Source organism: Aedes aegypti, chromosome 2 (assembly GCF_002204515.2).
Source record: "Aedes aegypti strain LVP_AGWG chromosome 2, AaegL5.0 Primary Assembly, whole genome shotgun sequence".
NCBI lineage: Eukaryota > Metazoa > Arthropoda > Insecta > Diptera > Culicidae > Aedes > Aedes aegypti.
The window spans coordinates 114,156,821-114,184,688 of record NC_035108.1 but is presented as its reverse complement, the minus strand read 5'-3'; the positions used below and the strand labels follow the sequence as shown (position 1 = coordinate 114,184,688).

The following is a 27,868-nucleotide window of genomic DNA, read 5'->3' as shown; positions in this document are numbered from 1 at the left end:
TCATATGGAAAACTAGCCAAGATTTGATAAAAATACAGGACAAGGTTTTGTCGGAGTGCTTAGAAAGAATCCCTCGCATGCATTGTAAAAAGAAAAACGGAATTCTAAGCAGAATCCTGTTCCAATTTAGTGCAAGAGCCTATCTTAACCCTAGTTAGAATGCTGTCCGAGTTCAAATCAAGATATTTCCAAATTCTAAGAAAAATACAATATTATGTTAGATTTTTTTAACATACTAGGATAGATGTTGTAGAATACTAGACGAAGTGCTGCAGGATATATGAGAAGAATTCGATCAAAACTATTAGCAAGGATGCTTTGCTAATGTGAAATATTGTGAGATATCTGAACAAAATGGTGTCATAAACTTTGGCATGATCTATCAGAATGCTGTTTGGAGTTCAAAGCAAGATGTTCTCGAAATTAAAGTAAACTGTAATGTAAACCATTTGAATTTTAAAAGAAAAATTCGAACATCTGAATAAAATTCGGTTTGAATACTTTGGTAGATTCTTATGAAATGCCTTACCAGATTTCGTTCATAATGATGAGCTATAAATTTTGTCAAAAATATGAGCCAAGTTCCGTCGGAATCTTGAAAAGCAATTGTATGAAGCTTAGTTAGAAGTCCCACGTATGGCTTGATAACGTGACTTTAATTCACTCTTCAACTTGTGTCAGATTGAAAATATATACTAATCAAGACTGTTTAGTATACAGCACAAAGTTTTGTCGGAATTATAAGCAGAATTCTGTCGGAATCCTTAGAAAGAATCCTTCGCATGTTTTTAAATTGGAAAACGGAATTCTGAGCAGTATTCTGTTCCAATTTAGAGCAAGAGCCTATCCAAACACTAGGTAGGATTCTGTCGGAGTTCAAGCCAAGATGTTTTTGAAATACTGAGTAAAATACAATTAAATACAATTTGATGTCAAATTCTTTTTACATACTAGGAAAGATGTACGTGAATACTAAACGATGTTCTGTAGGAACTATGAGCAGAATTCGGTTTTAACTCTCAGCAAGGATCCTTTGCAGCCATGCTTAAGAAATATTGCGAGATTTCTGAGGAAGAAGTTGTCAGAAACCTTGGCAGGAATCTATCAAAATGTAGAAACCCCGCATATGGTTCGATCATCTGAATGAGATTCGGTTTGAATACTTTGGCAGATTCTGAAAAAAAAAAAACGGATTTTGTTAATTAATCTATATAAATAAAAATAGAGTGGTGTTTGTATGTCACGAAATGGCTTCCGAACGGGGCAACTGATTTGAATGATTATTTTTCCGTTTTGTTCGTCAGGGGTTCCGACGTGTTTGTGTGTATAAAAATCCCAGGGTATTTACCGGGAAAGTCGGTAAAACGAGCGTGAACGTAACTGTCATTTTGTATGGGAAGATCCAGAGCGTTTTTCAAAAGCCTACTTGATGGCAAGGCGAAGTTTGCCGGGACCACTAGTATGATATAAATTTTGTCGGAATTATGAGTCGAAGCCCGTCGTAATTTTGAAAAGGAGTTCTAGGAACTTCAAGTTAGAAGTCCTGCGCATGATTTTGAATCGTGACTTTTATTCACTCTATAACTTGTCGAAATCCTTAGCAAGAATCATTCGCATGAATTGTGAAAAGACAAAACGGAATTCTGAGCGGAATTCTATTCCAATTTAGAGAAGAGCCTATCCAAACACTAAGCAGAGTTCTGTCGGAGTTTTTTTTAATTCTAATTAGACAAGACAAGGTTTTTTGTTTGTTTTAGCAAAATTTCGAACCAATCCTTCACATGATTTGAAAATGTGAGTAGAATTCTATCTGAATCATGTTAACATTCTTTAGTAATGCCAAGCATTTTTTATTGTACACTTGGTATTGTTCTGACGGAATTTTAAACAGAATTTGGTCGAACTTTCAAACAAAAACTGTTTTTTTATAAATTTGGAGTAAAGATTTAATGATTCTTATATAAAAATTCTGCCAATCTTTAGCAGGAATCTACAAGAATGCTCAATAAGATTCTTTCGGAGCATACTGAATATTTCCAGAGAAATTCTGAGCAATATTCAGTATTGCTACTCCTGTACACGATTCAAAAGTCTGAGTCAGGTGATGTGTTAATCAACCTAATGTCTAATTCTGGTTTGGATTCTGTCGGATTCCAACATACCATTGAAATCCTGCGCATGATATAGAAATGTGAATATGATCCTATCTGAATGTCAGCAAAACCGTTTTGTCAGAATGCTGAGCAGAGTTCAAACGAAATCTTTAGTAAACATTCTTTACAGGAATGATGAAAATGTGTCGGAATGCTAAGTAGAATTCTGTCGGAATATTGAACATATAACTGCCAGACCGATGGGTATGATTCCATCTAAGTGCAGGACAAGAATTTTTGAAATTCTGAGCAAGATTCCATACCAATCCCTCACATGGTTTTGAAATCTAAGTAACATTATATCTGAATCATGTTTAGATTTTTTTGAAAATACCAGGAGACTTCCTGAAGTACACTTGGCAATTTTTTGTCAGAATTTTAAGAAGAGTTCGATCGAAATTTTTAACAAGAGTCTGTTTCAGAAATTTGGATGATATATGGCCAGATTATTGTGTAAAATTCTGTCTCAATTCTTAACAGTAATCTACCAGAATGTTAAATAAGATTATGTCGAAGTATACAGGAAGATTTCAGAGAAATTCTAGGCAAGATTCAGTATAATTCCTGTACATGATTCTAAAATTTTAATCAGATCCTGTCTAAATCAATGTAATGTCTAATGCTGGTTAGGATTCTGTCGGAGTTCAAATAATTTTTGGGATATGATACGGAAATGTGAATAAGATTCCGCCTGAATTTCAGAGAGACCATTTTGTCAGAATTCTGAGCAGAATTCAAACGAAACCTTAAGTAGCAGGAATAATACAAATGTGTCGGAATTGCAAGTAGAATTCTGTCGAACCGTTTTATACGCATCTACCACATCGCTTGGTATGATTCCATTGAAGTGCAAGACAAAATTTTTTTTTTCAAAATTTCAATTCATCCTTTGAAAATCTGTGTAAGATTATATTTTAAGTATGTTTAGGATTCTTTGAAAATGCCAGGCAATTTCCTGTTGTACACTGGGCAATGTTCTGTCGGAAATTTGAACAGAGATTGATCAACATGTTTTAACATTATTTTTTTAAAGAAATTCTTGATTCTTGTGTAAAATTCTGTCATAATCCTCATCAGGAATCTACCAGAATGCTCAATAAGATTCTGTCGGAGTATACAGGAAAATTTTAGAGTAATTCTGAGCACGTTTTTTTTTTTGTTTATTTATTAAGGTGAATTTTAGCTCACTGACATATGGCTAGTTCTTCACCTGACTGAAAATGCCAGAGGGGCGTCCCACGAAACATGAGTAAAGAAGGATGGTCAGAGGGGCCAGCCTTTGAGCCCAACCATGGGGTCTCACCATTGCGGGTTTCTAACGTAGGACTATAGACACAACATTTCAAAAAGGAGTTACGTGCACCTTTGCTGGGCCGACGATTTCTGCAGCCGAGAAAAAGAGAAAGGATCGTTGGCGTGGTTGCGATTGATGACTTTGTTGTTGGATGGGTTTTACCCCCGAAATCGAAACTCAGAAGCACGTTTCAGAATAACTCCTATATATGATTAAAAAGCCTGAGTCAGATTCTGTCTGAATCATGTCTAAAGGTTTTTTGGTAACACCAGGCAAATTTTTTGTCAATTTAATTTCAACCTTAAAAGAATTTGATCGAAACCCTTATCCAGAACCCTCTGCAGGAAATTGGAGGAAAGTTCGACATATTTCTGAGCAAAATTCCATCGTAATGTCTAATACTTAGTAGGAGTACAAAGGTTTCTTCAGGAGTACAAAAATAAACTGTGTATGATTCTGCAATGCGACTTTCATTCTGTTCAAAATTAGATTGTAGAAAACTAAACAAGGTTATGTGGGATTTTTTTTAACAATCTGTCCAAAAGAACAAATTTTCTTAAATAAATATGGGAATCTGCGATTCCCAATGCTAGTTTTCTGACACGAGTCACTCAGGTGGTCCCACGAAAGCAAATGAACCTGAACTATTTATTTCAAACTAATGAGTTGAAGATCAAGTAGGAAAACCAGCTGATGACAGTTTCATGTTTTGTCATGGTTTTATAGCTGACTTAAATCTCAAAATTAGCCTTTAAAGCCTAATAAAGCCAAATAATGCCAAAATATTTACTTTGATACTTTCTCAAATCATTGGAATCTCTTTTCCCATTTCTTATATCATATTATAGTTCCAGAGCGTCATCTGAATTCTTCTTCCACCCATCTGTTATCAAATGAGTTACCTTTCGACGCACTCGAGCTTCCCAGTTACCCACCGTCGAAGCACCGGCGATCGTGACAACGATAACGACGGCTAACTAGCTGTGGCTAGTTAGTAACCTGTATAAGGATTGTAAACGAGACCACTAAGAGAAAAAAAAACCCAAGCTTTCCCCACGGGAGCAGCAACGTAACATGTAACACGGACGATGAATAAATAATTGAATAAAATCTAATAAATAGTGCCCGGGATGGGAGGAGGAACTCCTGTTGGTTGGCGTTGGTTACGTAGTTGCAGTTTTTGACGACCAGGTTGCGCTGGAGAATGAGGTGGAATGGTAGTGATGATGATGATGATGATGAGAGGAAGGAGGGGGCGATGAAGACGACTGCCAGTAGGTAAACCAGTAGAAGGATCGACTGGGAATGATTAATGAGAAAATTGCTTGCAGGGAAGTTTTTTCTGTGTTTTCCCTGGGTCGTATCGTGGCCTGAAGCATTAGACGATTGGTGAGAACAACGGTTGATCAAATCGCAAAAACGATTAATATTGCGTGTCTGTCAGTTTTTTTTTGTGAGCTGGATTCAACTTCAAACAGATGAACTCAAATCCATTCGTCTAACGGCTGCATATGAGCCACTTTTGCGATCCAGTCACGGCTCCGCTTACCGGCAAAAATGAAGACCCTGTCACTCCTTTTGCACCTTCAACTCCTACTACCATAACGTTGCTTATTCACTCCTCCTAGCCTCACTGTTTGTCACAGAGTTACACTCCGCTTTGACTGACTTATCAGTTTCCTCATTCCGGGTGCGCCACTGAGTTGCTCCGAACGCAACCTCAAGTTCAACATTTATTTCTTCATCTATGTTCGTGTTCTGTGGTTCTTATCTTCCCTCTAGATGTGTCACCCCTGCAACCCCAGAAATCTACTGTTCCGTCACAATTTGCGATCTGTACTGCATGGGCGTAGTCTAAATCCGTTGCTGAGAGGATAATTTAAAATCATCGCTTTTTGGACACCGTTTTTCCGATTGTAATAGAAGAGTGTTTACGTCCTTTGAAGTTGTACTAATTGTCATTTTGTCGGCCGCCTCCCCTTAATCCTGGCTACGCCCATGAAGCACTGTGACGCCGGACGGAGAAAGTGACGCCTGCGATAACGGAGTCCAACAAGCCTACCTTCATCATTTGACATTATACCCTCCCCCTTGGTTCGCTGATAACCTCAAAATTCTTGAGTTTTCCTTCTCCCCATTCCTACCTTTTTTTTCTGCTGTAGGCTTGAGTTTTCACTCTCAGATTTCGGGAGCGGCAGCGATAAGAACACTGTGCTTCCGTGACGTCGACGGTTTTTCTTGTGCTCCTCCGGCTTCGTGTCAACTGGTGAACCCTTCAAGAATGAATGGGGGGAGCGCACTTCCCCTAACAAAACGGGTGTCAAACGAGCGAGCGATACCTTTGCTTCAACGAGAGTTTTAAAATGCTGTAATTAACTTGTTTCTTGCTTGTTTTTTTTTGCTTCCTTCAACCTAACCTCTGCTCACGTTTTGTACAGTTTCACTTGCATTCAATGCGCCTCAGCCCAGGGTTGTTGCGATAAATATAGTTAAGAGGGTTGTAAAGCAGTTTCCTACAGGTAAAAGTCAACGCATAATTGAAATTGGTAGTCCTACCACTAGGTTAATTGAATCGGTTAATTGCTCTTTGGGATTGCTTCTGGAATAATGCTTCTTTTTTTCTGTCTAGAGGATTTTATCCGTAAATACTTGTTCACTTGACGTTTCGTTTCGCTTCTTGTTTGGATGTTGCAAAGTGTGTTTGTTTGTTGTGTATACAAGTGTTTGTTTTCTAGGTATGTTTGTCTATGTTCTAGAATTATAAGGTTTAATCAAAACGGAAAGAAATGGTAAAACTTGCACGTTTTTAAAAGTGGAAAACGCTACTTACAAACTGCTTCCGTACATTCCCGCTAAAATCAAACCCCTTCCTATTGAAAACTAGCTTTTTACACTCCACAAAGCGATTGCACTGACTGCATAAATGGTGGCACTACGATCTAGCCGCCGTCCATCTAGTTTAAAATAATACGATAAGCCTTGGTGGCGGCCAGGGCGGCCGCATCCACTATCGGTTACCCGCTGAAGTTGACGTTTATGTGAACCGCCGCCGTCGGATGGCTGCCGGTAGTCAGGATGGTCGTTGTTCCGTTGACGGCTCCCAGAACAGCTGCAGCCGTCGGATTCGTTGTTAGGATGGTGGCGGTCCGTGCCGGCGATGGACCGCTGTTGCTAAGACTATTGCTACTTGCCAGCAAACTGCCGGCCACATTCTTCATCACAAGTATATTGCTGGTGGCGACTCCACTGCTGGCCGCTGCTGCCGCCGCCAGGGTGGCAAAGTTTTGATTTAAAGCTTCGTCGTTGTTGTTCTCCTTCTTCACCTGCACCCGCGCTCCGAGTTTCTCCACCAGGGACACTCCGGCCATCACATTGTGGCTTTCGTGGATATCCATATCGTCGAGGCTATGAGTTGGGCTCAGCAACGGAGGCGGACCCAAACTGGGATCTTCCTTGAAACACGCCGATTCCAGATGTTTGTTGAGGTACGACTTGAGTGCGAACGTCTTGTGACATCGTTGGCACTGGTAGTTCTTATCTATGGAGTGTGTCTGCATGTGCGCCCTCAGATTGGACCGATCGGCGAAGGCCTTTCCGCAGTGTGCGCAGCCATAAGGTTTCTCACCGGTGTGCGACCGCAGATGACCCTGCAATAACCAAGGTCTCGAGAACAGTTTTCCACAGACTCCGCAACTGTGCGATAATTTGTGCGTTAGGACGTGCATCGCTAGAGCAGGCATAGACACATAAGCCTTACCGCAGGTCATACACTTCTTCGCCGACTGCGAATCCAGACTTCGGTGCGTCTGCTTATGCCGTGAGAGATTGCTCGAGGTAGCGTACTGCTTTCCACACTCGGTGCAAGTGTATTTGGCCTTAGTCTCCAGAACTACTTTCGGGTCACTAATCTTCTTCTTCGATCGACCGTCGCTCACAAAAAACGCTTCGTACGTATAGGCTACCGTCTTACATGGTTTGCTATCGTCCAGGGTGTTTGTGCTATTCTTGTTCTCGTTCTGTTCCGGCGATCCCAACGAACTAGGCACGGTCTGAAGTCGTTCCTCCTGTTGCATCAGCTGCTGGCTGTGGTGCTGCAGAAGTTGGTGTGGCGCAGGAGGTGGAAGAAATGCTGTCGACGCACTCAGATCCAAAATAGCGTGCGCCGCATGAAGGTCCTCTTCGGCTGGGATTCGGATTTCGTAGTTTCGGGGCCTGTCGTCCAGCGAGTACGGTCGGTAGATGTCCTTCTTCTTCGGGGGTAGCGACAGGGCCGTACCGGAGCTGCTGAAGAGGTGCTTTTTCACCGACGAGGGACTGCCGTGAGAGGGACTTCGGTGTGGGTCTTCCGGTGACCGAGGCGGAGACGTCGGAGTTGGCGGCAGGATGTAGTGCGTTGTTTGCTGCTGCTGATAGCTTCCTCCGTCATGTTCCAGCTTGGGAAGGTAGGCGGTGAAGTGGTGTGTGATGTCCTGGCTATAACCTGAAACGGGGAGAAAAAAGGGGAAACATCTGTTGAAAAGAGGTCATTGGTCGGTGAGTTGAACATGGTGATGGGTTTATTCTGTTGTTCTAGCTAGACGCAAAGCACGACATGGATTTTCGTCCGCATAAATTGCTTACAAGTGGGTAATTTGAGACGATTTCTTTCGGTGTGAGCGAAAGCGGTTGGGTTTGGTGATAGTAGATGTACGTATGGGGGGTTTCCTTTTCTTCACGAAATGTGCTTTCATAGTGTTGCTGGCGCGGTTACATGGGAGGTAACAAAACAGCTATTACTATTCTGACACAATCATCGGCCATAGTTATGCTGTGCTGTTGCCAGGAGGAATAAATTAATGTTAATATGAGGTATCGGATATATTGATGAAAAGAAAAAAAAGTAATTGAGATAATTCAACATACCTTATCGATTATCAAATACGCAAACACTGGGAAATTAAGCATGAGATTCGTTTATATCCAGGAGTTCCACAAAAAATTTGCCAAGAAATCCGATAAGAGATAATTTCATACATTCGACAAGAATTCTTTTTGGGATTTCTTTTTATTTACCACCGTAAGCTTTTCTTTAGATTGTTCAAGGAATTTATTTAATATCCATTCCAATCGTTCTAGGGAGTAACTCAAATTTCTTCATCGATATTTAATAGAAATTCTCGGATGAAATCAAAGAAATTTCTTGTAAATATCTTGAGGTATTACTGAAGATATCTGAAGATATTTTCAAGAAGATTCTTTGATTTCATCCGAGAATTGCCATATAATCTCTACTAATATTTTACATTGAATTTCTCTTAAGACACTTCCAAGAATTCGTATTTAGAATCATGATAAAACTAGATCAAGATAGAAACAAATCAAAGAACATACTGGGAAGCTTGTAGGGACTCCTCTAAATTTCTTAATTCATTCCTACTCCAGCTAATTCCAAAACGATGCCCATAGTTATGTTTTAGGAATTATTTTTTTAAGAATCATTTGATTTTTTTTTTTGAACAATTTTTTGTTTTTTTCTCCTCTTCAGATATCCTTAGCAATCCCTTAATATATTCCTTTTAAATTGATCCTGATAACTCTCTTAGGATTTCATAAAGTACATTGACAAAAACATTGATATAATGCACTCTACGATGAATCAAAATGATTTTTTGGAGTAATCTATGAGAATCCTTTTTGAAATCATTCAAGAAATTCAATTCCAGGAATTCCACTGAGAGCATATTCAAGCATTGTCTAAAGCTAGGGTTCTTATGTAAATACTCCAAAGATTTTTCCAATAATTTGCCTTGAACAGTTTTTAGATATCCTAGCTATTTTACAGGAATGCTGATTGTGCTCCTTAACGAAGTTTGCCTAATTCCTTAGATAGTATGAAATTTTAAGATTTTTTTCCTGTATATTTTTTCAAGCATTCTTTCACGGATTATTCTGGGTAGCGCTTCAGGTATTAAATATAGAGATCTTATTACGATTCATGCAAGAGTTTTTCCATGCATTTCTCTGGGGTTCTGTTAGAGATTTTGCTAAGAATTTTAAATGGAAGTTCTCCTGGGGTTAAATGACGTTTTTTTTAAACTACATCAAAAGAACATTTAGATGTATATATTTTTTTCTCGGTATTCCTCCAAATATTGACACAGAAATTTGTAAGGGACTTATTGAAAAAAAAAATCAATAACGAACAATCATTTCAAACAATCTGAAGAAACTTCTGGATAGATTACTCAAGAACTCTACGGAAAAAGATTTTGTCAGGACTTCATTCGAAATTCGGGTTGAATATCAATAGTTTTAATTTCTTCATCTTCTTTCTGGCGTTACATCCCAACTGGGACAAAGCCTGCTTCTCAGCTTAGTGTTCTTATGAGCACTTCCACAGTTATTAACTGAGAGCTTTCTTTGCCAATTGACCATTATTGCATTTGTATATCGTGTGGCAGGTACGATGATACTCTATTCCCTGTGAGTCGAGAAAATTTCCAACCCGAAAAGATCCTCGACCGGTGGGATTCGAACCCACGACCCTCAGCTTGGTCTTGCTGAATAGCTGCGCGTTTACCGCTACGGCTATCTGGGCCCCTAATAGTTTTAATTTATTAGAGTCTTCTGGGTTAGCCTCTCTAAATAAAACTATATAATTTATATGAATAGCTCTAAGAAAACCACCAAACAATTAATCTACAGATTCCAAAGAAAATTTCTCAAGATTGTATTCCATAAAATTCCAATATGGCAAATCTCTAGAAAAAAAAATCTTCAGACTTACAGAAATTCTGAAGAAGTCTTCAAATCTGGAAATTCTGGAAGGGTTTTTCAGAATTTCTTGAGGGAATAGAATTTCCTTAGGACGTCGGGATTTTTTTTTTAATTATAACCTAACTATGAATATATCCAAGAACACTACCGAAAATAAATCTGCAAAATCCAAAGGAAATTTCTAGAGTATGTTGAGAGAAATTCCTAAAGAAACATCTGTATACAGCTCTCAGGAATTCTTGGGAGAAATTATGTAGCAATCTACGGATAAAATCTGGAGGATTCTGTTAAATTTTGCTCGAAGAAATGTTAAGAAGAGTTCATGAGAAAAAAAAAACTGTTAAGATTTCCTAAAGAAGTCCACAAAGTAGTTCTTTTTGAATCAGAGAGATTCTGAGAGAATTTTAGTGATCTTGTAATAATTCATGATTTTTGAAATACTCGTTAGTGTTAATCCTGAAGGAGTTCTTTTTCGTGTTTCAAAAAAATTAAATGTTGTTTTACAGTTTTTCTCGAAGATATCACCCGAAAAAAATGTTTGAAGAAATCATTTGCTGTTTTTCATTATAAATGTCTGTAGAAATTTCTACAAAGTATTCGATAGAATAATGTTTGAAAGAATTGTGGAACATATATGGCAGAGTCTCACTGCAAAATATTGATGTTGTCCCATGAAACAAAAGGTGATAAAATCTAGAACTTCAGCAATTCTAGAGTTAGTTTAGGTAGAAATGTTGGTGGAATCTTTCTTAGAAAATTTTCCAATATCGAATTTTACAAACGGTTAATGTAACCCAGAAATAATTATGTAATTTTGAATTCATTTTCCGTGCTGTGAATGGATGGAAAATGAGGATTGGTGTCCTTAATTTAATGTTTAATGCAAAACGGTTTAAAAGGTTCGGCATCATGATCGTTTATGCTTGAAATTTGAGAATGAACTTTCAATGTCGTTTGCTCTCCTCTGGCCGAAATCCTGACAACGCCCATGCTTGCCCATGTTTAAAAAGTACTCAAATGTGAAGTACTTTAATCTTTGGATTAAAAATGAAAAAAATCTTAAAATCAAGCTGAACAAGCCTGTCAAGAAAAAACATTTATATATCATATATTAGGTAAGTAATTTAAAAATATTAAGTAATTTATACATTTTTTGTGTTTGGTAAAAAATCTTAGTAGAAAAATTATAGATGTACAAATAGTGGCGATCCATGTTTACACTGAGATGAATAAAGTTTATTCATCGTTCACTTTTCAAGGCTATCGCTCACTATTTTGCCTATAAGATTTTTTCAATTATACAAAAAAAAAATTGCCGATACAGATCCGCTAACGTTTTCTACCTTTTATCATTTTTCTCCTTTCCAATTTCTCTTTCATTTAAATTTGATTTTTTCTAACTTAGTTTTTTTTAATCGAATCACTTCCATCTCTATCACTTTCTTATTTTTTTCAACATCTTTTTTTATTTATTTACCTTTTTTTGTTTCCAATCTAATTTTGTTGAATCTGTTCTTTCTACTACTTCAAGTCACTACATAGGTCGAATATTTCAACTTCTCCGGGCTTTTATTCTATCTATTCTATTCTTCTTGCTCCTCTTTTCATCTTTTTTTTTTCTTTCTTTTTTTCATATTTTTACTTTGTTTCTTTCTTCTATTTTCTCCTTTATTTTCTTTGTCTCATAAATCACTGTTTGATGATTATGTTACTTGCTCCTGTGGAACGACCTAATTATCGAAATTAAAAATTTTGAGATCTTACTTGGCAACTCACAAAGTGCATTAGCGACGTCTTCACAGGATCAAACACAACTAACAAGATTTGAAATACTTTTCATCACCGTATTGCGTGAATGCGCGATCATACACTATTGATTCTGAAACTTAGGAGCGAGCAACACAAGCAGTGCAACAAACAGAACGAAAGGAGAAAATAAAAAAGTAAATCTCATTTTTTCTAATAGAGGTTAGAAAATAGAAATAGAAAGAAATAAGAATAAAAGAGCAAGAAAAAGGAATAACAGAAGCAACAGAGAAGGAAGAATAAAAGTACCTACGTGGAGGTTGAAGTTCATAAGTCGAAGTGAATCAAAAAAAAACGAGATTGAACAAAAAAGAAAGAAAATAAAAGAAAAAAGGTTGTATAAAAGCTTACTAGTGAAGAAATAAGAAAGGAATAGAAAGGGGGATAAGAGGAAATAATGAAAAAAAAAAAACAAAATGAGAACAGAACAACTAAAGCGAAATAAAAAAAAATTAAGGGAAGAAAAATTTAAGGAGGTAGAAAATGTAAAACTATACCAATCTTAAAGGCAAAGTGAGAGATAGCCTCAAAAAAAAGTGATGATGAAACGTTGATCGTTGATGTGCGGTTGGGTGTAAAAATTGTATTTCATCAACATGGAAAATTAGAAACATGCAACTGGAAGTAATATTATAGCCCATGTCTCCATTTTCAAACCCTGTTTTTTTTTTCATAATCTATCAATGACGAACAAATTTTCAGCGAAAGAAAATATGTTGAAAAAAAAAATCTAATAAAGAAGTAAGCTTATTTAGGGAAGTCAAGCTCAAAATAAAAAAAAAAACTGGCGAAAAAGTTCAAAAAAAAAGTTGAACATGAAAAAAGTACAAGCAAAATGTTTATTTAAAGTAAGTTTGAATAGCAAAAAAGGAAAAAAAAGTAGAGGTGTTTTCGAGATACGACCCCAAGTTGACGTGGATAAAGCTTCTTAATTTAATTGAGACCGTTGAACTATAAAAAGATTCTAACTTTTAAAATTCAATCAATTTGTCAACTGTTGTTGCATGTCATTGCATTATGACGTTGTTATTATTTGGTTGGTCGGTTACCACTTCACACCGATAGAATGTTTGGAAGAAGGACATGAGCGTAACACTTGCTCCTTAAACAAAGATTCCGGTTGAACGTTAGTCAGCATATCATAGTTGGTTACTTTAGTGAGTTTCAAAGCCAGTTTGAGGTTGAGGTACTTCTCCATGAACCGCGAACTCTAAGTTCCTCTCTTTGCTCAAATCGATGTTAAAGTTGCGTGTACCATAAAACGGGGTAGCTTTGATAGTTTTTTTTTTAATAAAACTTGAATATTTATGCATGCTGATTCAAAGAATTTTAATTTATAAGTACTGGCATCCTAGCTCTCGATTGCAGTCGATAGATTACCGAAGGATTTATTTTGAATGGATGTATAATTTTTCATATAATCGAAAGTTGGTTTTCTGTTTTGGGGTAACTTTGATAATGGAGCATAATTCAAACAAAATTGAATGAATAATGAACATTTGTAGGGCATTGCATACCTCTAGGCGTTTAACGTTATATGGAGATTTCTGACTTATATTACAAAAATGGTCCCAGTTTGTGAAAATGCTTTTCGCTAATCGATTTGAGACCGTATTCCAGTTCTATGATAACTAGGCTGTCAAAGATAAGTAGCCAACTATTCAAAACTACATCAAATAGTGAGCGTAGAACAGATTGTTTGTAAGCGTTTCGAAAATGCTAAAATTGTGTCAATTTTTAATATTCGTATAAAAAGCCTCAAATGTTCTTGATTCACATGAAAGCCGCTCTTACATGAAGTGTCATACTAATATTCTTTAGTTTTGCATTCGTTTTGCTTAACTGATTAACAGAAATTTTGATATTTCGGTTAGTTTGTGGTGGGTTACGCACTATCAAAGTTACCCGCATTATCTAAGATACCCCGTTTTACGGTACATGAAACTACAAAACGTCAAAACCTTATAACAGCAAGAAAAATGTGCTTTTGTATGAAAAATAAGACATACCTCGATATTTCCTAATTTTTCAACAGTTTAGTCATGAAAATCAATAGTTTTCATTGTTGGAGTAGATTCGTAGAAAAATTTCCAATCGATTGGTACAAGAATCTTGAAAATCTATCCGGGTGTTAGTAAGTTATTAACAGTCAAAATCTAACCACTTTTCGTGACGCGAGCGATTTTTCGTTTTTCGAAATTGTACCCCAGTATGTTGCCGTAAGACGTTATCCAACGTCAAAAAAATCTATGAGAAAAGAGTTTTTAATGGAAAATATCGTGCACAAACAAAAAGAGAAAATATTTCCAAATCTTCAATACAACAATAGGGGAGATAAGACTGGTGAAATGAATAAACGAAAGAAAGCGAAATTACAAAAAATATTGTTGAAACAAAGCGAAGTAAGAAAGCGATGAAAACTGAAGACAAAATGTAGATGCAGGAATAACGTTTAACGAATGGTGAATTTGGAAGAAAGCAATTCTTAGAGCTAGATGGTTAAATTGGGAACTAATCAAAGATATTGAAGATCGATGAGTGAAATGTTTTAGGCTTGAGCTTGATTGGCCGCCCGTGGTTCCTACTCCAGTACCGCCAGATCAGCTGCACTTACACAAGGAACCAACCGAATGACTGCTTGGGAAAAAAACGGTTTATTGTCGTCTCTGGTTCTAGCGTTTGCTATGAACGATTAGAGTGTGAGTGTGATAGATTGAGAGTGGAAGATGGAAGCAAGTGAAAAACAAATACAACTACAAAGTACGACGAAAGAGACGGACCTGGACTGAACCGATGACCTTCTGGAAATCCAGTGGTAGCCATTAAACCATAAACCCCGGCCATTTTTTTGAATGCATCACAAAAAATACAAAAAAATCGTTGAATGTCGATTGAACTTTCCCTAAAGTCTAGCATAACCCGATTGCAAATTTATAGGGTGTCTTAGAAAGTATTGGCACGACTGTTTTCGAACAAATACATCATATATATAAAATCCCAGAGTTATCTGTCTGTCAGTAACGCTTTGAAATGTTTTGCCGAAATATTTCAATTGAGCGCTACAAGAGCAATTTAAGAGCACTACAATCGTCATTTTATTAATAGAATATTACTATTGCAAATTGTGGAACACTGCAACAGCTTTTTGACAGAATATTCTGGAGTTTTCAGGAATATTGTTCATTCCAATTCGTAAAATATTCTCGAACCCGTGAGTTTAGAAAATTGGTTGGTGACTGTAATGTAATGTAAATCAACTTCAAGCAAATTGTAGTTTGGTCAAACTTGAATCGGGTTGGTGTTAGAAATTATGAAACGGGTTTCTCCAGTTCCAACTCAGGTTAAAAATCGAACTCGACATATGCAAAAGCAAGATAAACATGAATGAGATGAATGTGCGCCAATTATTATAGTTTTATTAATTCACAGTACAACCTCCATGAGACGATGTTCCATGACTCCGTATCGACACATGGATGCATACTAAAAAAAATTGAATGCTTACTTTGATGTAAGGGACAGCTTTCCAAAACATTCCTGTTGCATCTGCACCACAGCGAATATATATTCCCATGAGTCGATGGTCATTTCATCACAACTGTGATTTTAAAAAATGACAACGAATCATACCACATTGCAACAGTTATTCAGGAGAATATTCTATAATTTTTGGTGAGATTATACTCCCTAATTCATAAAGTCCTCTGGAACTTTTGAAATATTTCCCATCAGACATAATATTATAAGGCTGTAATTATTTGTGATTAGAACATTACAACAGTATTGAGGCTCCTACGGAGTATGGTAAGAGCATAAATTTAGGCAATTTTGCGGTACCATGCGATTTGAAAGATTAAACATTGCCGTTCGCTTTGAAATATCGTTGGAACGGGCTAGCCACTGCGGGTAAGCTAGTGTTTTTATATTTCTGTATTTTTCTTTGAGACATGCTGCCTTAGAATTGTTTTTTGATAAAGTAATCTTTCACATTGAATTTTTTGATTTTAGAAAATCTATCCTTATTTTGTCAATACAGACCCTACTTTGGTGTATTGTTGGAACTTAACTAGTAATGAATGTTTTTATCAAAACCCTTCAATGTGATGAGTTCAAGTACCTTGTATCCAACATAATTCTTAAATTTGTTTCAATATTTTTTTTTTTTTGGCTTTACTAGTAAACATATGACAAAATGATTAAATTTTCAAAATTGCTTGTTATTTTGTCCACATAAGATAACTTCACGAAATCATAGCTTTTTAGGTATAGTCAATCTAAATAAAAATAATTAATTTCAAATTTACTTATGTCATACATGTATATTTTTGAATGACCAACACAAATTTTGGATTTTTACAGCTTTTAACGGATTTACAGTTACTTGATTAAAAATCGACCACAGCTGAAATCTGATTTAAATTTTCTATTAAAATTTCATCACTAAAGATATAATTTCCATAAAATAAGTAATAGTCTGATGATTGATTGCACCGACAATAATTCATATATTTTTTTCAGTTTTTTATTGTACGTACTTTAATACCTATCTCAAAAATTTCGTACAACAAAGTCCGCGAAAATTTGGAGAGGAAAATTTGTGAGAGGAGCTTCCAGAAATGTAACATCATCAACAAACAGGTTTCGTTAAACATTGCTCAAAATTCATACTTTCTGGGACACCCACTCAATTTAAAATATTTCTATTCAATAATAAGTGTGCTTCTTAAAGAGTAATAACTTCATCTATATACCCTACCAATTATAATAAAAGGTAAATTTTACATTTTATATTATTTGAGGTTAAAGATTGGTCAAAATTGGAGCTAATTCGTGTCACAATTCAACTAGCGTTGGGCAAATTTGTCTGTTACATCGATGTTACTGAATCGATTCACATTTGAACTGCCGAATCGATTCACCGATTTAATCGAATCCTTTAAATCGATGTTTTTGAATCGATTCGAATCGAATTCGAATTGAAATTTTTGAAGTTTGAAATGGGACTAAATGCATTTGCGTTCGATTCGAACATCCATAAATTAAATCAGTTTTGGATTTCAATAGAACAGATTTACTACTTCAAGACAATTCAAAATTTGGCTCCATTTCCAACCGTTTGTTGATAAATATTCATCAAGTTCAACAAAATGAATCGAATCAAAAAATCGAATAGAGAAAATCGATTCACCCAATTTAAGATATCCCAAACATCGATTCAAAAACTCGATTAATCGAAATGAAAACATCGATTTTCGGAAAATCGATTCAAAATCGCCCAACGCTAAATTCAACACATACTTTGTAAAATAGAAAGTTCATACAAGCTAATATTTTAGGAATAAAAATTATCTCCATGTGAAACACGGACTGTTTATCACCCCTAAGCAGGGATGCCAAGTCAATTTTTCGAAAGTCTGGAAGATTTTGAAAATTTATCTAGAAATGTCTGGATCAAATATGTTGTATATGGAGAACCTTATAAATTATTTACAAAACCTTACAAATTCATCACAAATTTTATCTGGATCTTCCAGATTTTTGTAAAATGGAGCCTCATAAATCTGGAATATTCCAGACAAATCTTGGTTGGTTGGCAACGCTGCCCCTAAGTAGGAAAAGCATCACCCGAGAAGGCGTTTCGCATGGGTGAAGATAACCAAAAGCCCAATGACTTTCCAGCCAAGAGCAGCCTATGGGGTGCGTTTCAGGGAGTGAGTGACTAGAAAAAAAAAGTAAGGAAAATTCACGCGAACAAAGAGATTGCGGCGGCGGCGACGGCCCAAATCTCCCCTGGTTGATACAATGGAAGAAGAGAGGGGGGATCCATAGGCAAAAAAAAAAACATTAAGAAAACGAATCAATCAATCTCGTTTCGGAATATTGGTTTATTGTTGCGCGGGCTCGGTTTTTACTACGGAAGACAAGGGAAAGCCGTCCGAATTGGTGTCTTTCAACGCTGGGGACGCTGACTGATGGGGAGGGGGAGGGATTGTTTATTTTCCTGGAAACGAAACGAGAATAAGCTGATGCATTGTGCGTGAAGAGAACAAAGATTTTCTCCCCAATAATGGCGATGAGATTGTGGCTGAAAGCTTTAATACAATCTTGAAACATTTGGATTGAAGATGAGATCTTTAAAAGCGGCTTTCAGGAAAAGGGAAACATGTCTACATCGGAGATTGTGTAGCAGGAGGTCAGAACAATTATTGCATCCTGTTCGAAAAGGGAGAACTTTTATCGATAGCATGTGTTGCTATCTCTGCTCGATAGAAAACTGTGTCCAGCATCCCAGAAGCTCACTCGAATGAAGCAGCAACAAGCAGAATGTTTCTCCAATACCCAGCAGAGCATCACCGCATCCGACATCGTCGCCAGAGTGACTACTAAAATAATATGTTTATACAAGTTGTATCAGTGTTATTTCAAGCGCTTCGATGCTCGTATCCAATTATGATTATACACACAGCCCGACGCCAGTGGCGACGACGACAACGCAGTACCTAACTAGTAATGAAGGGTATGCGATATGCTGATTTTTTCATGTCGATACGAAACGTGAAGCCATCCTTAGCCGTGTGGTTAGAGTTAGGGGCTACACGGCACAGCCATGCTGAAGGTGTCTGCGTCCGATTCCCGGTCGGTCCAGGATTTTTTCGTAATGGAAATTTCCTTGACATCTCTGTGCATAAAGTATCACCGTACCTGTCACACGATATACGAATGCGACAACTTTGGCAACTTTGGCACAGAAAACTCTCAGTTAATAACTGTGAAAGTACTCAAAAGAACACTAAGCTGAGAAGCAGGCTCTGTCCCAGTGAGGACGTTAATGTCGAGAAGAAGAGGAAGAAGAAGTAGAAGAAGAAGAATAATAATAAGAAGAAGAAGAAGAAGAAGAAGAAGAAGAAGAAGAAGAAGAAGAAGAAGAAGAAGAAGAAGAAGAAGAAGAAGAAGAAGCAGAAGAAGAACGAAACGAGACGATAACCCGAATTCGTGGAATTTTGTATCGTTCGATATTTGACAGAATCATTCGAAATATCGCATACCCTTACTAGCAATAGCAATAGAGAGTGTGTGGCACTAATAAAACAAGTTGGCTGTTGCTTGCTTGCTCTTCTGTGTATGGGCAAAGTTTTTGACGCAACCGAGTAACTCTGACGCAACACTCTCTCGTCCATTCTTCGAGCAATAACGTGCCTCTGTCTGTCGGTCGTAGGGCCAACAAAGCAACTGGCACCTGCATGCTGATCCTGAACTTCCAAACAACTCCTTCCGAGTACTGCTTTGGCTTGTTTTAGTATCTTTTCATGGCACTTGCAGCTGACGCCACCATCGATTAGAGCAGAGGGAACATCACACGCACCCAACTCAACAGGGAAAACGAGCTTTTTCGGGAAGCTACTGCCGCAGACTGTTGCAGACTTCTACCAAAATCATTAGGACCGTATACAACTTTAAGCTCGCTGCTACTAATGGGTTTGCCATGTTGAGAAGGAAGTTTAAGGAGCTGTTGCTCCAACGCTTTTGAAGATATTGCTGGAAGGGTATTATAGTGACTTGAATCTTTTTTTTTTTTCATTTCTTCGTTAGTTTATTCAAAACATTTCAAACAAAATTAAATTAAATTCAGCCGTTGGAATCGACATTAGCGTAGGTATTTCCATGGGTATTTCCATTCGATTTGAAAAAAAAAAACCGGCTGACCTAAAATTGATTACGCATATTAAATATCTCCATAAGAAAATTACATCTTTTCCGTGGATGGATTACCCCAACCAAAACTTCCTCAAGTGACGACAAGCATCAGTGGGGTACACAAAATGCAACGCATCTTGTCCCGTCTTCTTCATTCAAACCGAACGAACAAAGCGGTCCTCCATTTCTTACGTGTCTGTTCACCGCAAGAGTTCTTCCGGTATTGCCCCCATCCCCCTCAAGCCGGTGGGTAAGAAATTTTTCGACGCTGTCTTGCATCATAACAACCATCAGCTTGGGGCCAGCACGCTTCCAGTGCACAGTCAGTGATGGATATGGGTGCGGTACCTGTTAGTGTGTTACCCGACAGATTCGTTCGGATGGAGAAGGCGCACAGTGCTTCGTCCCTTGGACAAAAGTCAAAAAATCAACTTTCATATTCGACCGAATCAAGTAGGCCATGATGTTAACATATGTTTTGAGCGTGTAGTACAGATATTAGAAAGTTCTTGCAGTTTTCAAAACAAACCAAAACACCACGTGTTGACAAGTTGTTTCTTCGTTCTATATTATTTATTTTTTTTGAGTCAATCCAGTCTCTCTACAATTCGCTTCATTCTCATCCTTATTATATTTTCAAAATGAAAATCGTTGTGGACCGTATTGAAACAAGTAAGTAGGAGTCATTCCATTCAATTTTCTGTGATATATTTTAACAATTGTTGAAAAAGATGCTTCTGAGCTACATACTTTTTAATACAGAAGAAAATTAAAACACTTATCTTCTTTTTGCCCATACAAAAAAGTACCTCAAAGTACCTTTCTGAAATCCACTTAAAAATAAAATTTGAAGTATTTTTCAAATTCTGGAAGTGATTCCAGCTGCATATGTTTGCCAATTGTATGTCATCTTATGATTTATAGGATATGCTGCCACAACCATCAATAAAGATTGTTTCGAGCAGTAGTTTTCTGCCGCTCCACCCAACCGGAAAAATCATGTTCTGAATTTCATGTATAGTTGTTATGGCACTGATTCTCTCTCCAAGATATTTGAGAACGAGCTAAAGACGTTTTGCAAATTTTATTGTTGCAAAATAAACCAAAAGTGGGCTAAATGAGGAAGATCATACAAAATTTTCGTGAAGCAAAACTCCGACTGGTTAGCAAAATCAGTTCAGCTCCCGCGCAATCAGGAAACTGACGATGCAGATATTTCCAGCTCGGCTGCAAAGGCTGGCATGGGGCCTCACAAACCGTTCAATGAATGTTCGAGAAAACTAAAAAGGGACGTGTTGCAGATCTTATCAACGAAGTGCTCGCTGACAATTTATCAAATTCTTCGACTGGGGATCAAGTACAGGTCATGACTGCAGCACAGGCATTAGCTTTGAACATTGATTTAGATCTGTACCACTTTGAACGAATTACATCCGAACTTGCTTCCTTGCCATTATGCGCTGAAGCAAGAGAAACAAAAAACAATTCCGAAACCGATTTCTGCATCAGAAACAGCTGCTACAGTCGATCTACAACAGCTCATGAATTGTACTGCATCCAGTATCATGAAGGATATCTCGTTAGAAGCTTGTACTGCTGTAAAGCTGTTTGCAAGTGGGGCTTCGATGGAAGTTCAGGACATAGCATGTACAAACAAACATTTTCGGAAGCAGGAAAATCGGATGAAAGTTTGCTGACCGGAACCATTGCGACGTTCCGTTGAAAATAATCGAAATAAAAGAAAATAAATCCCTCTGGTCAAACGACATTTCAATTTTCTTTTGTAGCAATAATTCAGTTCTCGGATGATTAATAGCTCGTAAATGATTTGTGTTGCTAATAAAAAGAAACTTTTTTCAACCTTTTTTATTTGATTTGATTTCATTCATTGGAATAATCCATACTCCAAAATTGTTTATAAAAAGTTGGTTATTGAGACACTTTTATGGTTACGTATGCCACATACATCGTTCATGCGAACGACTCAAGTACTTTTTCATGCATTTTTATTTTAAACATTTCTTCCAAGCGAGCACTGTTTTATGGTGTCAAATGTAAAATTTGACGTATAAGCCACTCATGCCATTACTGATGTAATATGTGTCATTTATGCCAATACTGAGTTTTTTTGTGTATAACGAGATCCTCTTCAACATCGTAGGGCAAAACCGTATAAAACATCCCGATATGACTTTTGTCCCCAAGTGCCATACGTTCGAAGCACTGTGAGGCGCTCTGAGGGTTTACCGTCGGGGAAGGTTCTTACGTTCTTCTTCTCCATTGAAGGGTTTTCCACAGGCATCCGGGCCCACCTTGCGCCACATAGCTTGGGAAGCACTTCTCGTGCAGCAGCAGCTTGCCAGGGGATTCTACCCCATTACCCCGAATGCCATTTCCCCGATTGCCATCACCCCGAATTCCATTACCCCGAATGTACCATTACCCCGAATTCCATCACCCCGAATGCTATTTCCCCGAATTCACAATTATCTTGACATGATGACATTGATGACATTTCCCCATGATTTTGGAATTCGGGGTAATGTCATTCGGGGTGATGGGTCGTTCGGGGTTTTGGAATTCGGGGTAATGGCGTTCGGGTTAATGGCATTCGGGGCAATGGGATTCGGGGTAATGGGGTAGAATCTGCCAGGGCGTGAGAAGGTGGAAGATGCTACTGTCGATATAAAACTGAGCAGCTAGATCTGATTATTGGATTATGGGTTTAAAGCTGATGGTATTCAGTTCCTTACTTCCGGCGCTGTGTGGAGTGTTTAGCAGTGCGGTATTTTTATGGCTTTGTTGAAGGATTTATGGGGGTTTTCATTTGGAGAATAAGGATAATTTGAACTGTTGGAGTGAAGATTGAGTCCTGATTCGCTGGCAAACAAGATTATGCTGACGTTTTCAGAATAAACAGTAGTATACAGGGAATTTTTATCTCGGTGTTTTGAAATAAGGCATGGAGGACATGGTCAAACCGTTTTACCATGAAACAGAGCACTGAAACTTAAATCAGTTACACTTCGACCTTTTTACGACCATTATTTTTATAATGATTTCGTTTTGCAAACACAAAACAAATTAACGACTATTTCAACAATTAAGTGATGAATAGAGATGGAGTGCGCTTCGAGAAGCCCAGCAAGCGGGTAGAGTTTTCGCTTCGCCAGAGCGGAAGTTTCGTTTTATTTTTGCGTTCTGTTGGGCAGCTTCTTGTTTCGCAATTGAGCATGGAATACCGACTGGTGAGCTCATTTCATGTTTCTGTTATAATTTGATTAAATATGATTGTTCATATTATACGCTTCATATAATATACTAGGTCTATGTATATGGAAGCAAAATCTTTGAATTGTTCATCATCAAAAGTGTCGACATATTGCACGTACAGTCAAGTTTTGTACAGATGGATACATTTTTTTTTTCAATTGAGGCTTCTTCATTGCTTCCAATGGGTCTTATATGCCCTTTGAAGGAAGCACCACACTAGACAACGGACTAGTATGCAACGCCCAGTGGCAAAGTAGGAAAACATTACTCCCGAAATGTTTTTGGGGCTATGAGGTGGGAATCGAATTCATACTTAGCTCGATGCGGCTAAATGCCTTGGTGCCTTTATAACTAATCGTATCGTTCACCAAGAAGAATCCTGTAATACATCCGTTTCCAATTTTCCGACCCCCTAGTGTTCTCTCGTGAAAGTGCAGGGGTTTCAACGACTTCCTTTAAGCTAGTAACACGTCAACATTTCCTCCCCATCCCAAATTGACCTGCATTCGGACGCAGCCGGCGCCGATGTTGCTTAGTACAAATAACACGAACTAGTAGCATCCGTTGGTTCCTTGTGCAAGTATAGTTGTTCTTGTAAAAGTAACTGCGGGCGAGCGATCATGCTCATGCTGATGCCTAAATCATGAAACATAGCACTTTGAAGGACTTTTTCAATTACAGTGAATAAAGTGGAGTCTTTAATAAGCATCAGCATTAGCATTAAGCATTTCGCACAAATTCGTAGGTGGTGCAGTCCTAGACCATTGCATGAGGGTTGCCTCCTTCCCGTCCGTTACCAAAGTCAGAAATTTGGGACTAACCTCTAACTCTTAGACAAGATTGACCCATACTCCAATAATCGAGAGCTGTCCTGGCCACGTCCTTGCGAAACCTAGGGAATGGGAAAGGATGATTGAGTGAACACCTACTTAAGAAAGATGCAGAGAGAACTCTACGACCTTCCATAGGTGTTACGGGATATTGTGGAATGTTGATGGAAAGGGTTTGTGCCATAGGATACGATTGGTAGACGTTCTGGCTGACAAATGGTTAATATTTATGCATTGTAATCATGCGCTGCTGATCAAAACAAACTCACCAAATTTCGTTTTCGAAACTCCTCTGCAATCCGTTGCATTTCCCATTCCATATTTCAATCAACACGCTTAACACATACAGGAGATAAAAAAACGAGTTGCGTGAAACGAACTAAATTGCTAGAGATGTCACAGAGCACTTTCGAGCAAAACGCAAGCAAATCATCTCCCTAAAAAAAACACACTTTTATCACCTCGAAAACATGTTTTCACAGAACATTTACACGTGACATAGCACCATCCGCCGAATCTAACTTTCACAAGCCGAATCGAAAAAAAACGTAGAGCGAGGTAAACGTGACACAAAATTCAAAACGCAGCCGCTTGCGCGCACGGCTTGCTGTGACCGAATGAAGTGGTGTCTTAATTTGGATATAATTCACTATCTCAATCTGAAAACTTCCGTTAAGGATTTTGCAAAAATCTAATATCTCTGAATTTCTGCAAAGCAGTCTGCAAAGATTCCTCCAAGAATCCTTAAGGATTTAAGCACTGGATTGTTGTAAAAATTTCTCCAAGAATTCATTCAGATATTCCTTTGAAAATTTAAGAATACACTAAGGTATTTCTTCCAAAAGCACAAGGAATTGATTCAAGAGTTTTACCATGGATACAGTTTTAAACTATTTCATGTATTTTACAAAGAATTTCATAATATGTCCGACTAAGAACTCCTCTAATGGCTTTCCACCAATTAAAATTTTCCATCAAACATCCCCCCTTCAGCAAGCGATACAAGCGCTCCCCTCTAACGTCGACCTTATGCTATCCCCCCAGGAGGGGTGATCAGCGTTTATGCCGCCCAGTATCACATATAAAAAGACAATTTACACCGTCTTCAGCCAAAGGCCGCACAGACTGTAAAATCACTTACATTAGACAACGGACAACACGAAACACCCAGTAGTCCAGTGATGGGGACTTTCCGTTTGGCGAAACGTTTCCACCGACTGTAGCGGGAATCGAACCCAGACCTCGTGGCACTATATGCCTAAGCAACTGATGCCACTAACCATACGGCCACGAAGCTTAGTATCACATATAGGGCAGGCAACTATGCTACTATGTCTTGCAATTTGCCGATGACGTCACTTTCTTTGGCAACCTTATTCCTCGGTGCCATGTAAATGGTAACCACGGTGAGTTCGGTCAGAAAATGAATGGTAACCACGCAGGCTTCCAAGTCGGTATCTAGTTGAACTACCTTATGTGGAATATCTCCTATGACAGCGAATCCAACCCCGTGGATGTACACATTTTTGTGAGGCTTAATATACACCTGTACCTACCTCCGAGGTAACCCCGGGGTAGGTCAGCTATCTTGAGCATGGTCTCTTTGTCTCTCGGAACCATGATCGCAGCCCATGTGCCGTCCATTGTAGCAATACATGTGATGACCCATATCCAGTCTCGGGCTGAGTACTAGACATCGGTAACATCAGATCCGGTAGCAGCTTCGCTCTCGCGCTCCAGCTCTAATTCTACGGTTATAGATTCATAATATTTTCAGAACTTTTGTGAAATATATTTATACTAATATACGGTCAGAACCTATATGTTTCAGATGATTCATTGCACTCATTGCCCTCATCAATTTGCAGAAGCTTAGTGTGAAGCTTTTTAAGCGTGTACCTTGAAAATCGTTTCCAGCGATACAAGCAAACAAACAATGCACTCTAAAAAATAATGAGAATTACAAGAGACGTTAACCAGTTTTCACTCAAATATTTTGCAGCTCAAATTAAAATATGACTTATATTTATGTTTACTCTGACGTAAAATACAATTTCAATATCCAATAACCCACTTTCACATCATAATTGAAAATTGAAGTTTCCACTGAAAATCTAAATATTTAAAGGCATAAAAATTTAACGCACAACTGATTTATATGTTTATTAAACCGAAAATTTACATGGCAATACAATTTTCTGAAGATGTCATGCCAGCCATGATACAAGTCTGTATTTGAACATGGCCAAACGTCGTGAGTGATTACTTCTGCAATTGATGCAAAGTGAATAAGTTTAGGAACTGTTTTTCTATAATCGGATAGAGTATATCATTATTTATAGTTTTGCGTGATAGCTGGACATGTGTAGTGCTAAGTAAGTTAACCGAAAAGATCGATAATTGGAATTAAAATTAGCGGGTATTCAAAAGCATTCATTTTCCCTACATGTTTCCGTGAAATGAAGAGTGTTGTTGTATGGCATGATTTTATTCTGTATGAGAAGTGATTATTTTGTTCTGTTTGCTTTGAGAAAAACAAAGCACACGGCATGGTGTGAAAACTACGAGAATTTATTTTTACGCCTTAATGTAAAAGTAAGTCAGGTTTCACGTCAAGCCGTGTGTTTTTTTTTTTTTTGATATGTTGGTATCATGTAATTTTAAGAATGGACGTAAATTTGAGTCGAAAGATTCGCTTCTTTTATGTGCATCTTTGAAGACTTAAATTTACATGAAATTTTACAAGAGTGTGGTTAGCACTGGTGGAAAAATTAGTGTTCAAATTGAATGACCAAAATGTTCGAGACCGCACCCCTCAGGTTTGAACCATTTTCAATCTGAACGATGTGCAAATTAGCGGGGTACAAATTAAAAAGTGTTCCGTTATTATACTTCTTAAAACTACTAATCTTGGATATACGTTGGTCATCTACGAACTCCATTGAAACAGGATTTTATTTTGAAGGTTTAACAAGTGATATCCTTTTATTTTATGTATAACATTTATACCGACATATGCTCAAGAACATATGTCTTGCTATGTTAGAGCTCAAAGACTGTTTGAGCTTATTTAAGTGCCCAATTTAAATCTACAAGCGCAAGCAGGGATCCTTTGAAGGATTGTAAGCAACGTCAATATTCATACAGGCTTATTCAATGATGTTTAATCAAGTTTTAAGTACATCTACTGTTATCCAACGTGTGGCCCTGTAGTAAGCGGTGTCTGTCGTTCAGCAATTAAAAACGTTCATTCCTAGATTTTTGACCTAATACCTAATCTCATGAAATAGTAGAGTAAGGTGGGGCAAAGTTGGACCTTAATGGAACAATCAATATTTCCAGAGAAACTATTTAAGTTGATAAGAAATAAATACCGCTCAGTAAATGTTCCACACTTTGCACAAAGGTTCGAATCGAAAATTAAGAGTCCTAAATCCCTGTCCCAATTTTAGTACCAAACGCTTAAGTTTAGGACAAAAACACATACTAACTCAATATTAAAATGCATTTTGTTGGTTTACGGCCAAAAAACATTTTTCCTGATTTATGAGATTTTTTTAAACCCTTTGGTTTATACTTAAATTTTGGGTGTATTTTGTTTCCCTTTCCTTCTGAAATGCCAGATGGGAACAACCCCATTTGAGCCCCTGTTGATTTTATTAACTAAGTGAACATCAAACATGATCAAGTGTCAAGGCTCAAATTTGAGCCTATTTTCTAAATTAAAGTTTAAATACAATAAAGCTGTTATTTGCGCGGGAAAATTCACCAAAATAATAACATGAACACGGCCCTATCTAATAAAAGTAAGTTTTTAGGACCTAATTGTAGATTTTATCAGAAATCGTTAGCTCTGCATTGAATATTTTAAAATACATGCTAATGGGCTTCTATGCTCTGCTATATTCTGCTGTGGGGAGATTTGTCAAAAGTTTCGACAGGAAATCTTCGAAAACTTTGTCAGATATCCGTGAAGAATCTTCGTAAAAATACTGATTTGTTTGATTTGTTCACTAGGTACTTTCGATAACCAACTCCAATAACTCTGAGAAATTTTTGAA

At 37.6% G+C, this 27,868-nt stretch overlaps 1 protein-coding gene across 1 annotated transcript; it reads right to left on the bottom strand.

The window, feature by feature from the left end:
• Positions 1 to 5,838: 5,838 nt before the first annotated feature.
• On the bottom strand, positions 5,839 to 25,451 carry LOC5566146 (protein escargot). The gene is made up of 2 exons (XM_021839510.1): positions 25,364 to 25,451; positions 5,839 to 7,927 (listed from the first exon to the last, which is right to left on the bottom strand). The coding sequence occupies exons 1-2, from the start codon at positions 25,449 to 25,451 to the stop codon at positions 6,462 to 6,464; spliced, it is 1,554 nt and encodes a 517-aa protein (XP_021695202.1). The 3' UTR covers positions 5,839 to 6,461.
• Between the last annotated feature and the right edge of the window lie 2,417 nt (positions 25,452 to 27,868).